Source organism: Oncorhynchus nerka, linkage group LG15, assembly GCF_034236695.1.
Source record: "Oncorhynchus nerka isolate Pitt River linkage group LG15, Oner_Uvic_2.0, whole genome shotgun sequence".
Lineage (NCBI taxonomy): Eukaryota > Metazoa > Chordata > Actinopteri > Salmoniformes > Salmonidae > Oncorhynchus > Oncorhynchus nerka.
Window position 1 is genome coordinate 87,256,373 of NC_088410.1, and position 13,490 is coordinate 87,269,862.

The 13,490-nt window shown below is 42.8% G+C and overlaps 1 protein-coding gene across 2 annotated transcripts in view; it reads right to left on the minus strand.

Moving 5' to 3' along the window:
* Positions 1-355: 355 nt before the first annotated feature.
* slc38a3b (solute carrier family 38 member 3b) overlaps positions 356-13,490 on the minus strand; it is a 70,302-nt gene continuing 57,167 nt past the window's right edge. For both annotated transcript variants that reach the window (XM_029683931.2, XM_029683932.2), the window contains 9 exons: positions 12,904-12,986; positions 11,943-12,001; positions 10,384-10,566; positions 10,157-10,236; positions 7,527-7,627; positions 5,051-5,175; positions 4,598-4,742; positions 3,652-3,755; positions 356-3,472 (listed from right to left, as the gene is read on the minus strand). In XM_029683931.2, coding sequence (XP_029539791.1) covers positions 3,368-3,472; positions 3,652-3,755; positions 4,598-4,742; positions 5,051-5,175; positions 7,527-7,627; positions 10,157-10,236; positions 10,384-10,566; positions 11,943-12,001; positions 12,904-12,986 — 985 coding nt within the window. In that variant the 3' untranslated portion in view covers positions 356-3,367. The remainder of the gene's footprint in view (positions 3,473-3,651; positions 3,756-4,597; positions 4,743-5,050; positions 5,176-7,526; positions 7,628-10,156; positions 10,237-10,383; positions 10,567-11,942; positions 12,002-12,903; positions 12,987-13,490) is intronic.

Below are 13,490 nucleotides of genomic sequence, written 5' to 3' on the forward strand. Positions count from 1 at the left end.
TTAGGAATATTCATAGTGAGATTTCTTGGTAACGCATAAATAAAAGTAAAACCAGACCTTACTGGAATCTGACAAGAAAATGTCCCATAGTTGTCCCGTAAACATTAGTGTTGTTAGGCAAGGACAGGGGCATACTGATCCAGGGCAAGTTTAAGTGTGTTTATCTAAACACAGCTTTACCTTGAGCAGTATGGCAGACGATAGACCATGTACTACTTGACCATAGAGCAGAAACCCTTTGACAGAAGCTATAACAAACCTGTGTGTGTGTGTGTGTGTGTGTGTGTGTGTGTGTGTGTGTGCATATGTGTGGTGATAATACAGACAACAAATAAGGACAGAAATGACTCAGGTGTAAAAACTTTTACATTTGTTTTATTGTCAGACTGAAACTGTCCCTGCTATTTACACTATAAAAGCTAGATATGCATCACAAATATAAAGGGTTTACATTTATGTACATTATTTATATAAGCCCAAAGTTCATACATAACTTGTTATTCATGCATAGTGCTGTCATTTCCTCAGAAATAAATTGCAAAGTTAAAACAAGAGCTATAACAACATGTTAACTGGCTTGCATAGTTTGGGTTGGGTACAAGAGAAAATGTTGAAAATGTTGCCCCAGACGTTCTAACAGTGATAGCAAAGCTCTAAAGTTGAAGCGCAAGGGCTCTCAGAGAGAAACAGTTGGTAGTAGCTAGATACTGTATACTGTAGGCACATTCCCAGACAGAAGAGGCCTAAGGATTAAGGTAATATACCATAGTCTATGGCAGGGACGGGCTGGACCGTAGTGTCCACTGGTTATTGCTGTATTATTCATTCCACTCAGCGACTGATAGAGACCTGAGAACCCAATGACCGTTATGGATCAATGAAGTACCAGGGAGCAGAGACAACCAGACACTGTTGAGTTGCCTGTTCTTGATCTATGGCAAGGTGTTGCCTCCTTTATACCACAACCACTGCCTCAGCAAGACCAGGAGAAATATGGGTTTGAGGCAGATACATGCATTAACTTTTTAGCCGTTGAGTAAAAGAAAGACCCCTCAACAATATTCTCTTGATTCAAAAATTTAAATCAATTATTGTGCACAAAGACAAAGCAACATCAGAAGCAGTGTATAAGAATAATGAAATATAAAATAGCAATTGTCTTACATATGTAGGACTTGGCAAATTATACGTTTGAGATTAGAAAACACCACTAACAAAGTACCCACCACTTTGTGAGTCTAACCTTTACATTGGTTGAATTATTTTTCACGGGTTATGTCAATTCAACTCTTTCAGCTATAACAGGATTCAATAAGTTATATTATGGGTTTTTCAACAATTATCAATGTTATTACAAAGTTATTACAATGCTATCCCAGTTTGAGAGAACAGATGTCACAGTGTTGTTTTGAAAATCATGTATCAAATGCTGCGTTATGAAATTGAGAAGCCTAAAGGGGCTTTTGAATCACATTCAAATCTAACAATCTCAGTTCACTTCATCGTCAACGCTTTAAAAACTGTACTTAATCACAAGACCTTACGTTTAGAAACCAGATACATTAGGAGATACAGCCATATAGCCACACGTTTTGGAAGTCCTGATATCAGCATACTATGCCTGGAATATCACAGTAGTTCATTTAGTGTGTTAAATTAATCAATTAATAAATCAGTCAATCACCAGACAGGTGACACTTGCTTTCTCCACTAAAACCTCAACCACCAATCACAAAACAAGTAGAAAAGAGATGTTAAAATACAATAAAGACTAACTCAACAACATAACCACATAACCAAAAACACTTTTCCTCCATATTACGTCATGCCAAAAACAGTAAGCCAAACCCCAGTTGTAACTGAAAGGGCACAGTTGAACTGTTCTGAATTTAGACAAGGGTTTACAAATTCATTGTAGAAATATAAGTATTCATTTAATATGTGATATTAGTGTTAAAAAGGTCAGTTTAAGTCATTCATCTTAAATTGATAAAAGCACAATTGATCATAAAAATCTGTCAATACTGTATCTAGGATGTCAGTTGATCATCTAACTAACATGAATGTAAAAGGCTGTTTATCTTTTTCTTCTTAATCAGCTCATTGCCCTCAAGATGCCTCCTATACCTTCAACTGTCATCTAAACTCTCCAATATGCAATGTCATACAATACACTACAGACTGTACATACCATCTATAAAGTCTATCAAAATACCTGATCATATAGTTAAATACTCTGTTCGGAGTCCATTAGCACACCTTGTGAAATTAAAAAACATGGATACATCTATATAATAAATAGAGATGACTATTTCACTGTATAGGCTATTTGTGTGGTTGTTTGAGTCATTCTTCCATCATCTGAGTGTACTGTAGGTACCAGGGACACAGGAAGAGTTCAATAACATAATGCATCATGGGACATATTCTTGAACTAAGCCCAACAACCACATGCACCCTTAGCTTTGGCAGATAAAACAACACAGGCTAATGGCACTCCTGGTAGAAAACATGTGAAAATATACTTTATCTGTGTATGCCCGCACAAATAGAATATTTGGAAAAGCGTGGTAAACTTTGATGGTTAAAGTACGTGCTGATGGCAGAAAGTGATTGACAGGAATACCAAGAGAACCACAGAATGTATGTTTTACAGCACTCACCTAACCTATAGATGTAACCATTTCTTCTATAGTACAAAAATACCATATGACACATAATGTAGAGTCACTTCCCTATCATGTAGTCATGTGCTTCCTTTGCCTTCTTTACATATAGATTCCACCATATCTACATATGTACAGTACTACAGTACATGTAGCTGCAGTTCACATGAACACAGTGGTCAGTGAGAAAGAAACAGGTGGATGGAAAGAGAAGGATGGAGGGAAGGAGGGAGGGAGTGAAGAAGGGGGAACCAACATGAGTTTCTTTCTTCTGGATTTTCCATTGACTTGGATGCACTATCCCACTGATAAATAACAATAATCAGCATGATTTAAAAAAAAATACCCTGTTTAGTCCTGATGATTCATGTAAAAGTACTCCTCTGTGATGGCCTACATACAGTGATTATGAAACCTTTTGTTCAAATAAGTTCTCTACTGCTTAACAATAGTACAGACTGTTTTGTCCGAGTCTTTAGTCTCAAGAGGACTGAAATGTTCAGCATGGTTTTTCCCAGCGGGTTGATTATGTCTCCCCCTCCCTACTCCCAACCTCACTGAAGCCTTTGACCTTTGCTCTACCACGGAGGGGATAGTGCATCAATTACATGAAAACAGTTCTAAACACACACCTAGGCATCCCCTTAAAGCCTCTGCCAACCCCCAGATGACCCCGGCATGTGAAGAGCAGAGGACGGCCTCTAGTGACCACCGCCAGAGTTGCTGCTCCCTGTTGTCCAATCAATGATGATGAAGCTCAAACTCATGGTCATGAAGGCGACGCCCAGACCAGCGAAACAGGCAGCCTGGGAAGACAGAGGAAACACCATCATTAGAATATTTATTTGTATATGGTAACCAGAACCATACTCTAACCATAGTCATAAGGACACACATTAACAGTAATGATGAAGAATCTTACACAGATCAAATCAAGATATGAGAATATTACAATTATCATGTAGAGGATGAGATATGTGCTCACTAATATCTTGGGGGTGGAAAACATGGGTTCCTGTTCCTTAGGCACAATGCGGATGTAGAAGACGGCAGGGAAGATAAAGATGAGACAGGGGGCAGATGTGGCACCTGGAGGAGGAACAGGGGGATGGAGCAAGAGGAGGAGAGGTGCAGGTCAGAGCTACAGATCATTTTACACAGGACATCCAGTAGAACAAACTGTCCAAAAACAGAATATGGGCCACGGCCAACATTCACAAACACTGTCAGATTTCCCTCTTTTAGTGGATGATGATTGGTGCTGTGGCTTGGTCCATGACCTTTAACCACCTTGACTTTGACCTCCATAACATGAAACATGTTGTTCATTCAAGGGAAAGAGATGTAAAAAAAATATATATATATTGACTCAGGTCATGTGTTTATCATTGAGTGAATAAGCACTGGCCCGCTGGTCACGTTTTGTGTTGTGTTTTAAGGCCAGACACAGTGGAGATATTATCAAAACAGAGATCCACTGCTATGTCAACACTGCTCACTTCAATTGGAGCAAAAGAGAGAAAGTGAATCAAGAATTACAGGTGCAGGTGCATAACCACACATTTAACCATGTAAAACATCCCAGACAACAGCAACTTCTACATGTAAAATATTTTTGGCTAGGTCAGGTAAAGTATGTCAATTTAAAGGGACAGTTTCTGTTCCTGGACTAAAAAGCACTTTCAATGGAGAATCATCATTGAATTGTCATTAATCCAGGACTAGGTTTAATCTGTATTTCTTAGTCCAGGACTAGGTTTAATCTGTACTTCTTAGTTCGGGACTAGGTTTAATCTGTATTTCTTAGTCCAGGACTAAATTTAATCTGTACTTCTTAATCCAGGACTAGGTTTAATCTGTGTTTCTTAGTCCAGGACTAGGTTTAATCTGTACTTCTTAGTTCAGGACTACATTTAATCTGTGTAACTAACCGATGATGCCGAAGATTCCCAGGATGTTGGGGGCGAAGATGACCAGAATGTTGATTAAGGAGAGCAGGGTGATGGCGATGGCCACATGACGAAGCCAGTTAAACGATTTACTGGAGAAAAACATCTGGTTCAAGGCCCTGCGCACCTGAGGGGGCAGAGAGAGAGAGGGAGGGAGGGGGAGAGAGGAATAAGGAGGGAAAGGGGCAGAGTTACTGTCAGAAACAACCGTGTCATTCCTCTTGAAATGAGCATTTGACTGTAATTCATCAAGCCATGACACCCACCATTTCAAATTAAGACATGAGGAATCAAACTAAATGTAAGCCACCCACGGAACCCCCAGACACCCCACCAATCCCACCCCAACGGCCAGTATACAATATCAGTTTTCTATGTCTGTCAGAAGAGGGAAGAGGCTATAGTGGAGAACGGGAGGGGGTGGGTGTAACTTACTGGGAAGAGCACGATGGGGACAGTCAGTGTGACAGCGGTGAGGACAGCCAATCGCACGCACAGGATGAGCGTGTCATAAGGGTCGATTTTGCTGTATGTGTGTAGCAGCTCTGGCTCAGTCTTACCTGTCAGGGTAACGTCAGGGGGTACCATCAGGGTAATGTCAAAGTAACGTCACAGGGTAAGATAAGGGGGTAATGTCAGGTGGTAACACCAGGGGGTAAGATCAAGGGGTAACATCAGGGGGTAACATTAGAGATAACATCAGGGGTAACAATAGAGATAACACCAGGGAAACATTAGAGATAACACCAGGGAAACATTAGAGATAACACCAAGGGTAACATTAGGGGTAACAGAGATAACACCAGGGGTAACATTAGAGATAACACCAAGGGTAACATTAGGGGTAACAGAGATAACACCAGGGGTAACATTAGAGATAACATCAGGGAAACATTAGGGGTAATATTAGAGATAACATCAGGGGTAACATTAGAGAACATCAGGGAAACATTAGGGGTAATATTAGAGATAACATCAGGGGTAACATTAGAGATAAGGGGGTAACATCAGGGGGTAATGTCAGGTGGTAACACCAGGGAGTAACATCAGGGACAAAAACATCAGAGGGTAACATCAGGGTAAGATCAGAGATAACAGGGTAACATCAGGGTAACAGAGGGTAACATCAGGGGTAACATTAGAGATAACATCAGGGAAACATTAGAGATAACACCAGGGGTAACATCAGGGTAAGAGCAGAGATAACAGGGTGACATCAGGGGGTGACATCAGATTATGGGTAACACCAGGGAAACATTAGAGATAACACCAGGGAAACATTAGAGATAACACCAGGGAAACATTAGAGATAACATCAGGGAAACATTAGGGGTAATATTCGAGATAAGGGGGTAACATCAGGGGATAACATCGGGGGGTAACATCAGGGTAAGAGCAGAGATAACAGGGTGACATCAGGGAGTAACGGTAACATTAGGGTAACATCAGAGGGTAACATCAGGGTAAGAGCAGAGATAACAGGGTGACATCAGGGGGTAACATCAGATTATGGGTAACATTAGGGGTAACGTCAGGGAAACATTAGAGATAACACCAGGGAAACATTAGAAATAACACCAGGGAAACATTAGAGATAACACCAGGGAAACATTAGGGGTAACAGAGATATCTCTAATGTTACCCCTGATGTTATCTCTGTTACCCCTAATGTTTCCCTGGTGTTATCTCTAATGTTTCCCTGGTGTTATCTCTAATGTTTCCCTGGTGTTATCTCTACTGTTTCCCTGATGTTATCTCGAATGTTTCCCTGGTGTTATCTCTAATGTTTCCCTGGTGTTATCTCTAATGTTACCCCTGATGTTAACACCAGGGAAACATTAGAGATAACACCAGGGAAACATTAGAGATAACACCAGGGGTAACATTAGAGATAACATCAGGGAAACAGTAGAGATAACACCAGGGAAACATTAGAGATAACATCAGGGAAACATTAGGGGTAACACCAGGGAAACATTAGAGATAACACCAGGGAAACATTAGCGATAACATCAGGGAAACATTAGAGATAACACCAGGGAAACATTAGGGGTAACAGAGATAACATTGGGGGTAACAGAGATAACATTAGAGGTAACATCAGGGGTAACATTAGAGATAACACCAGGGAAACATTAGGGGTAACAGAGATAACATTAGGGGTAACATTAGAGATAACATCAGGGGTAACATTAGAGAACATCAGGGAAACATTAGGGGTAATATTAGAGATAATATCAGGGAAACATTAGAGAACATCAGGGAAACATTAGAGGTAACAGGGGTAACATCAAGAATCACAGTATTGTACACTGAACCTCCAAACGTAGCCTTACTTATGTTGACTCATACATTGAAGTCTGCTGTTCCTCGTTGAAAGACATAAAAACAACATGTGTCTCAAGCTACAATAATATTACAGTGTGTAGTATTCAATAATGACCACAAGGGGGAGTCATGCTCTTATTTCCAAAAGACAGAAAACGCACTTACTGTTTCGGTTCAATAACATTGCAAATGTTCAGGAGGGAACATGAGGAGTGTGCAATATGGATATTGTGTTTATGTTTAAACTGTACATTACTGCAAATATAGTCTTGTGGCCTATGAGGCATTTGTTTTGTATCTTATGCTAGCTTGTTGCAAGAAAATTATTTAGAAATACAATGTCTCTTTAGAACCTATGCAAAATACTTGATTGGTTGGAGAAGTGGCAAGTTGAACTAGTTTCCATTTACACTCTACTTAACACCAGATACGTGAGACTACTTTCTGAGGAGATCCTCCCAGGCTTTCCAACTTAACGAGATAAGCCTGGGCTTCTGAGACTACGGCACACATAATCATGACTACGGTATATTTCAGCCTGAGGAAAGGGCAGGAGTTTAAGTGGTGAAGAGGAGGTGCTCACCGTAAAAGGTCAGGTAGCCGAAGAGAGCAGCCAGGAAGTACATGGTGTACATCACCAGGATGGAGAGGTTGGAGACATGCTGCATCCTCCTCTGAGAAGGGCTGGATAACACACACACACACACACACTGGTTAACAGCCAACATTGACTGGAAAATATTGTGGTTCCAATCCTATGGCTCAGTGGGTTAGGGTAAGAGCAATGTTCTTTCAAATTTTGTTCCGTCACTGATCAAATTTCAGGTCTGCTGAGCGCAAACTTCCAGCGCAAACTGAGGCTGTACCTGCTTAAAATTACAGTTTGAACAGTGGCCAAGTAGGCTACTGTGGCTATTTGATCATAATGTAGGCCTACCAGAGTGGCCTACCCTAAAAAACAATGGAAAAAAATGCATCCAATAACATTTTAACAGGGAAATAGCTGTTCTATCATTCAGCCTACAGTAGCAGCCAACGTGCTGTTCAATGTAGGTCTACAGTCCATGAGACTTTTGAAAAAAACACGCAGGGCTTGACATGAGTCTGTTTATCCACTTGTCCTTCAGACAAGGAGGCGACAGAAAATATAGTTTTTTTGATGCAAGAAACCACTTTACAATATAAAATGCATTATTATTCCCATACCATTATTACAGAGAATCAGACAAACTATTCTACCCTCTGCCTATTGGCTACTTAGCTTATTCAAACCTGTCTCAAAACACAACACTGCCCCTTTAAGACAACAAAAAACCTCTTTACCCGACTCCCTTTTCCTAAGATGTCTAGAAATGTACATGTTTTGTGCTCTTGTTGGAAGCAATCACTCCCCCATTGCTGACTACAAATGATCTATAACTGGGCTAAGAACTCACTAACTAGCAAAGGATATGAACAAATGTGAACACATGGCTACATACTGCTCGTTTTGACATCAAAGCGAGAGCTGCATCTACTCACGCTCATGCTGTAAACACAATCCAGTTCAAAGAGAATGGCACAGATCCATATATGGCAATGGTCTGGTTGCATATAGGCCTACTGCAGCACTGATTGGTTATGTCGCACCGGTCTGTGTAGAGTAGGGGTTGAGTAGTGGGTGTCAATGCAATAGAATCCTACTCTGATGCTTTCTGCCTACAACAAAATCTGCGGCATAGTTAGTTTTGCATACTAAGTCTTGCGTAGTTTTGTTTCGGTATGTTGCATTGAAAGTGGCTAATATTGACTTGATTCAATCACAGTTGCTACAGTAAAGGAAAACATTGTTAGTGTTAACAAGGAAAACTAGAAAGTTGAGTGAAGTTCAATCTCATGCTTCTCTTCACAGGCTGATATTTCTTCTGCTCTCTGCACTGCAGTCTCTGGCTACTGAGCGACAGTCTCGGGCTACTGCACTGCAGTCTCTGGCTACTGAGCGACAGTCTCGGGCTACTACACTGCAGTCTCTGGCTACTGAGCGACAGTCTTCGGGCTACTGCACTGCAGTCTCGGGCTACTGCACTGCAGTCTCGGGCTACTGCACTGCAGTCTCGGGCTGTCTGAGGTCCTGAGCGCTCTGAGGCAGATTTTCATCAGGGAACTCTCTGTACTTTGCTCCATTCACCTTTCCTGACTACTCTACCAGTCCCTGTTGCTGAAAACATCCCCACAGCATGATGCTGCCACCACCACACCTCACAGTAGGAATGGTGCCAAGTTTCCTCCAGATGTGACTCTTGGCATTCAGGCCAAAGAGTTCAATCTTGGTTTCATCAGACCAGAGAATCTTGTTTCTCATGGTCTGACAGTTCTTTAGGTGCCTTTTGGCAAACTCCAAGTGGGCTGTCATGTGCCTTTTACTGAGGAGCGGCTTCTGTCTGGCTACTCTAACATAAAGGCCTGATTGGTTGTCCTTCTGGAAGGTTCTCCCATCTCCACAGAGTAACTCTGGAGCTCGGTCAGAGTGACCATCGGGTTCTTGGTCACCTCCCTGACCAAGGCCCGTCTCCCCCGATTGCTCAGTTTGGCCAGGCGGCCAGCTCTAGGAAGAGTCTTGGTGGTTCCAAACTTCTTCCATTTAAGAATGATGGAGGCCACTGTATTCTTGGGGACCTTCAATGCTGCAGACATTTTTTGGTACCCTTCCCCAGATCTGTGCCTCGACACAATCATGTCTCGAGCTCTACAGACAATTCCTTCGACCTCTTGGCTTGGTTTTTGCTCTGACATGCTGTGGGACCTAATATAGACAGGTGTGTGCCTTTCCAAATCATGTCCAATCAATTGAATTCACCACAGGTGGACTCCAATCAAGTTCAATGGAAACAAGATGCACCTGAGCTCAATTTCTCATAGCAAAGGTTCTGAATACTTATGTAATTAAGGTATTTCTGTTTTTTATCATTTGCAAACATTTCTAAAAACCTGTTTTCACTTTGTCATTATGGAATATTGTGTGTAGATTGATGAGGACAAAAAACTATTTCATACATTTTAGAATAAGGCTGTAATGTAACAAAATGTGGAAAAGATCAAGGGGTCTGAATTCGTTCCAAATGCACCGTATTCTATATGCATGTAGGAACCTATGAACAGAGGTTTAGTGCTGACACTAGGGAGGCACCGTGTGGAGACAGATGGAACAAGGTTGGGTAAGGTAGGCATACTCACTTGCGGAGCTCAGTGTAGATAGGCAGAACCTCAGGATGGCACACAAAGGCAAAGGCCAGGATGGGGACGGTGTATGCTGTCTGTGAAGGAAAAACACAAACACCTAATGAGCTTGACTATGGTCAAAAGTAGTGCATTATATAGGGAATAGGGTGCCATTTGGGAAACAGTCCTAACCCTAGCCCAGGGCTGGTGAAACATTGGCCCTGTGGTCTGGTCTACTGTACCTGAGAGTTCATGGTGAACATTTTTGCACCACAGTGGGAGTCATCCACCTCGTGCAACAGACCATTATCATGGAGAGCGTGGTTATCAGTGACGTTCAGGTGGATGTCCAGGTGAGAGACCGTGTGATTGGCTGCAGAGAACTCCTCAAACGGACAGGGAATCTGGAACTTCTTATAGATCACCTACAGAGGAAGTACAGACTCAGTGAGCATAGCCTTGCTATTGAGAAAAGCCGCCGTAGGCAGACCTGGCTCTCAAGAGAAGACAGGCTATGTGCACACTGCCCACAAAATGAGGTGGAAACTGAGCTGCACTTCCTAACCTCCTGCCAAATGTATGACCATATTAGAGACACATATTTCCTTCAGATTACACAGACCCACAATAATTTGAAAACAAATTGATAAACTCCCATATCTATTGGGTGAAATACCACAGTGTGCCATCACAGCAGCAAGTTGTGTGACCTGTTGCCACAAGAAAAGGGCAACCAGTGAAGAACCAGTAATTATTTGCACATAATATGACGTTTGAAATGCCTTTATTCTTTTGGAACTTTTGTGAGTGTAAAGTTTACTGTTCATCTTTTTAGTTTATTTCACTTTTGTTTATCATCTATTTCACTTGCTTTGGCAATGTAAACTTATGTTTCCCATGCCAATAAAGCCCCTTCAATTGAATTTAAATTGAGAGGAGGAGGAGGAGAAGGGGGAAGATGGAGAGAGAAAAGAGGAGGAAAAGGGGGAGGAGAGATAGAGATGGAGGAGGAGGGATAGAGAAGGAGGAGGGGGAGGGATAGAGGAAGAGCGAGAGGAGGAGGAGAACGAGGTATAGAGGGAGAAAGAGGAGAATGGGAGGAGGGAAAAGGGGAGAGGAGGGATAGAAGAGAGAGAGGAGGAGGAGGGAGAGGAGAGATATGGGAGAGAGAGAGGAGGAGGATGGATAGAGGGAGAGGGAGGGAGAGAGAGAGAGAGAGGGGAGAAGAAGAGAGAGAGAGGGAGAGAAAATAGTGGAGGAGAAGAAGGGATAGAGGGAGAGAGACAGGAGAAGGGGGAGGGAGAGGAGAGATAGAAGAGGAGGAGGGAGAGGAGAGAGAGGAGGAGGATGGATAGAGGGAGAGAGGAGGAGGAGGATGGGTAGAGGGAGAGAGAGAGAGAGAGAGGAGGAGGAGAAGGGATAGAGGGAGAGAGGGGGAGGAGGAGGAAGAGGAGGGGAGGAGAGATAGAGGGAGTTGGAATAGGAGGAGGAGAGAGGTAGGATACACATCAAGCAACACAGCAACATGTCTGAGATCAGTGTCATACACACACAGGGAATAGACATGAGTATGAGAGATGAAGGAGGGATGAGGGAGGAAGGAAGAGGGAAGGAGAGGGAGTATTATGGAGCTCAGAAAAGCTATTTCTTATGATTAGATGACTCAGTCTATGAGAGGAAGGGAGAGGAATGAGATGAACGAGGGAGGGAGGAGGCGAGGAAGCAAAGGGAGGAGAGAGGAGGGAGAGAGGAATGAGAGAAGGGGGAGAGGAAGGAGAGGAGAGTGAAGAAACAAACGTACCGCACTGAGGAAGAAGACCATGCAGCTAAGGGAGAAACCACTGGTATAGCCCAGGTAGCCTGTAGAGCACAAAACAATGACATATTAGAAATAATGGAATAGAATTGTGAGCTATTTAAGTTTGGTGGTCACACTAGATGTAGCCTACTAATGGTGGAAAGACCACATCCAATTACATGCCTTTAACATGGAAATGAGTACCAGTGACAGGAGGAGATTGCTGCGCTTCATTTCTTAAAATGTGCTGCAGGGGCGTGGACCAATCATGATTGCCACTGCAACACACACATTGTGTTGCACTGTGTGTGCGTGTGTGTGTGTGTGTGTGTGTAACCGCACCACGATGCAGCATCTCATCTGTGTTAGTGTTGACTTGGTCGTCTACGACTCTGTGTTTCTGGGCTCCATAGAGACATAGGAGGCTAATTGGATCCCTGCCGTTTCCACGGCAGAACCAATACCGGGCCAGGAGAGCAGGAGCGGTGTGAGGGTCTGATTGGCTGCTGTGTGACCCAGGAGAGTTGACAATGCTGTCAGGACCTCCACACGGCAATGGAAGCCTTAATACACCCTGCGGTATTCCTCCACCTTCACCTCCACCTTGCTTCAGTAAGAGTGTAGCTCTCACATCTAACCACATGTACCTGTTATAACCTAATGTAAAGCTATCTGAGGCTTTCATAAGATCTGGCCCAGCAGGACAGCTGTGCATATGTCCTTATGTAGTGGAGGTGGTTCAGTGAACTACACTCTCTTGATGACTAGCCTTGCCTGAGACCCGAAGATTCATGTTAGCTCCCAGAGCCTAACGGCTGGCCTTTAGCTTAGTTAGCTAACACAGTATTCAGTTGTGTGTTGTGGACAACCCAGGTTTATTACGTGGTTAGTGTCACATATGAGCTTGCTGTTATTTTGCGGGAAAACAAAGAGGTTGGAAGGGAGAAGAAGAGGTGCAACTCACCCAGCTGCTTCATCAGGGCCAAAGGAAGGATCACGCTAATGGAGACCATGATCACCAGGTAGTTCCCATTCAGGTACCACAAACTAAGAGCGATATATTTATATATATATATATGAATGAGAGAGAGAGAGAGAGAGAGAGAGACAGGCAGAGAGAGAATTTTAAAATCCCCTTTATTGAGTCAGCACATGAACATTCAACCCTCAGTAATCATGCACCACCGTGCTCATGTAAGAAAAAACAGACATTTGAGAGTGTTTATGGGAGGACAAGATCCCCCTCATTGTCAACAGAGCACAACCCCCTCTGAAGGCCCTATGTATGGATGAAAAGCCTGTCCGTACAGTTCATTCTGGTCTTCTAGATGGCTAGCTTGGCTACTTCTGACAAAAAACTCAGAACAAAACAGACAACCTTCCTAAAAGCTTGGCTCTAGGTGCACCAAATTTATACTGGTGTCTATCGCCCCATGTATGATCCCCCATTGGAGTTCAGCTGTCCGTTTGTCAATTGGCAACTTTTGGGGAAGTGCTTGGACCAAACAACTCAAAACTGACATCACCCCTGCCAAAGTATGTGCATGCATG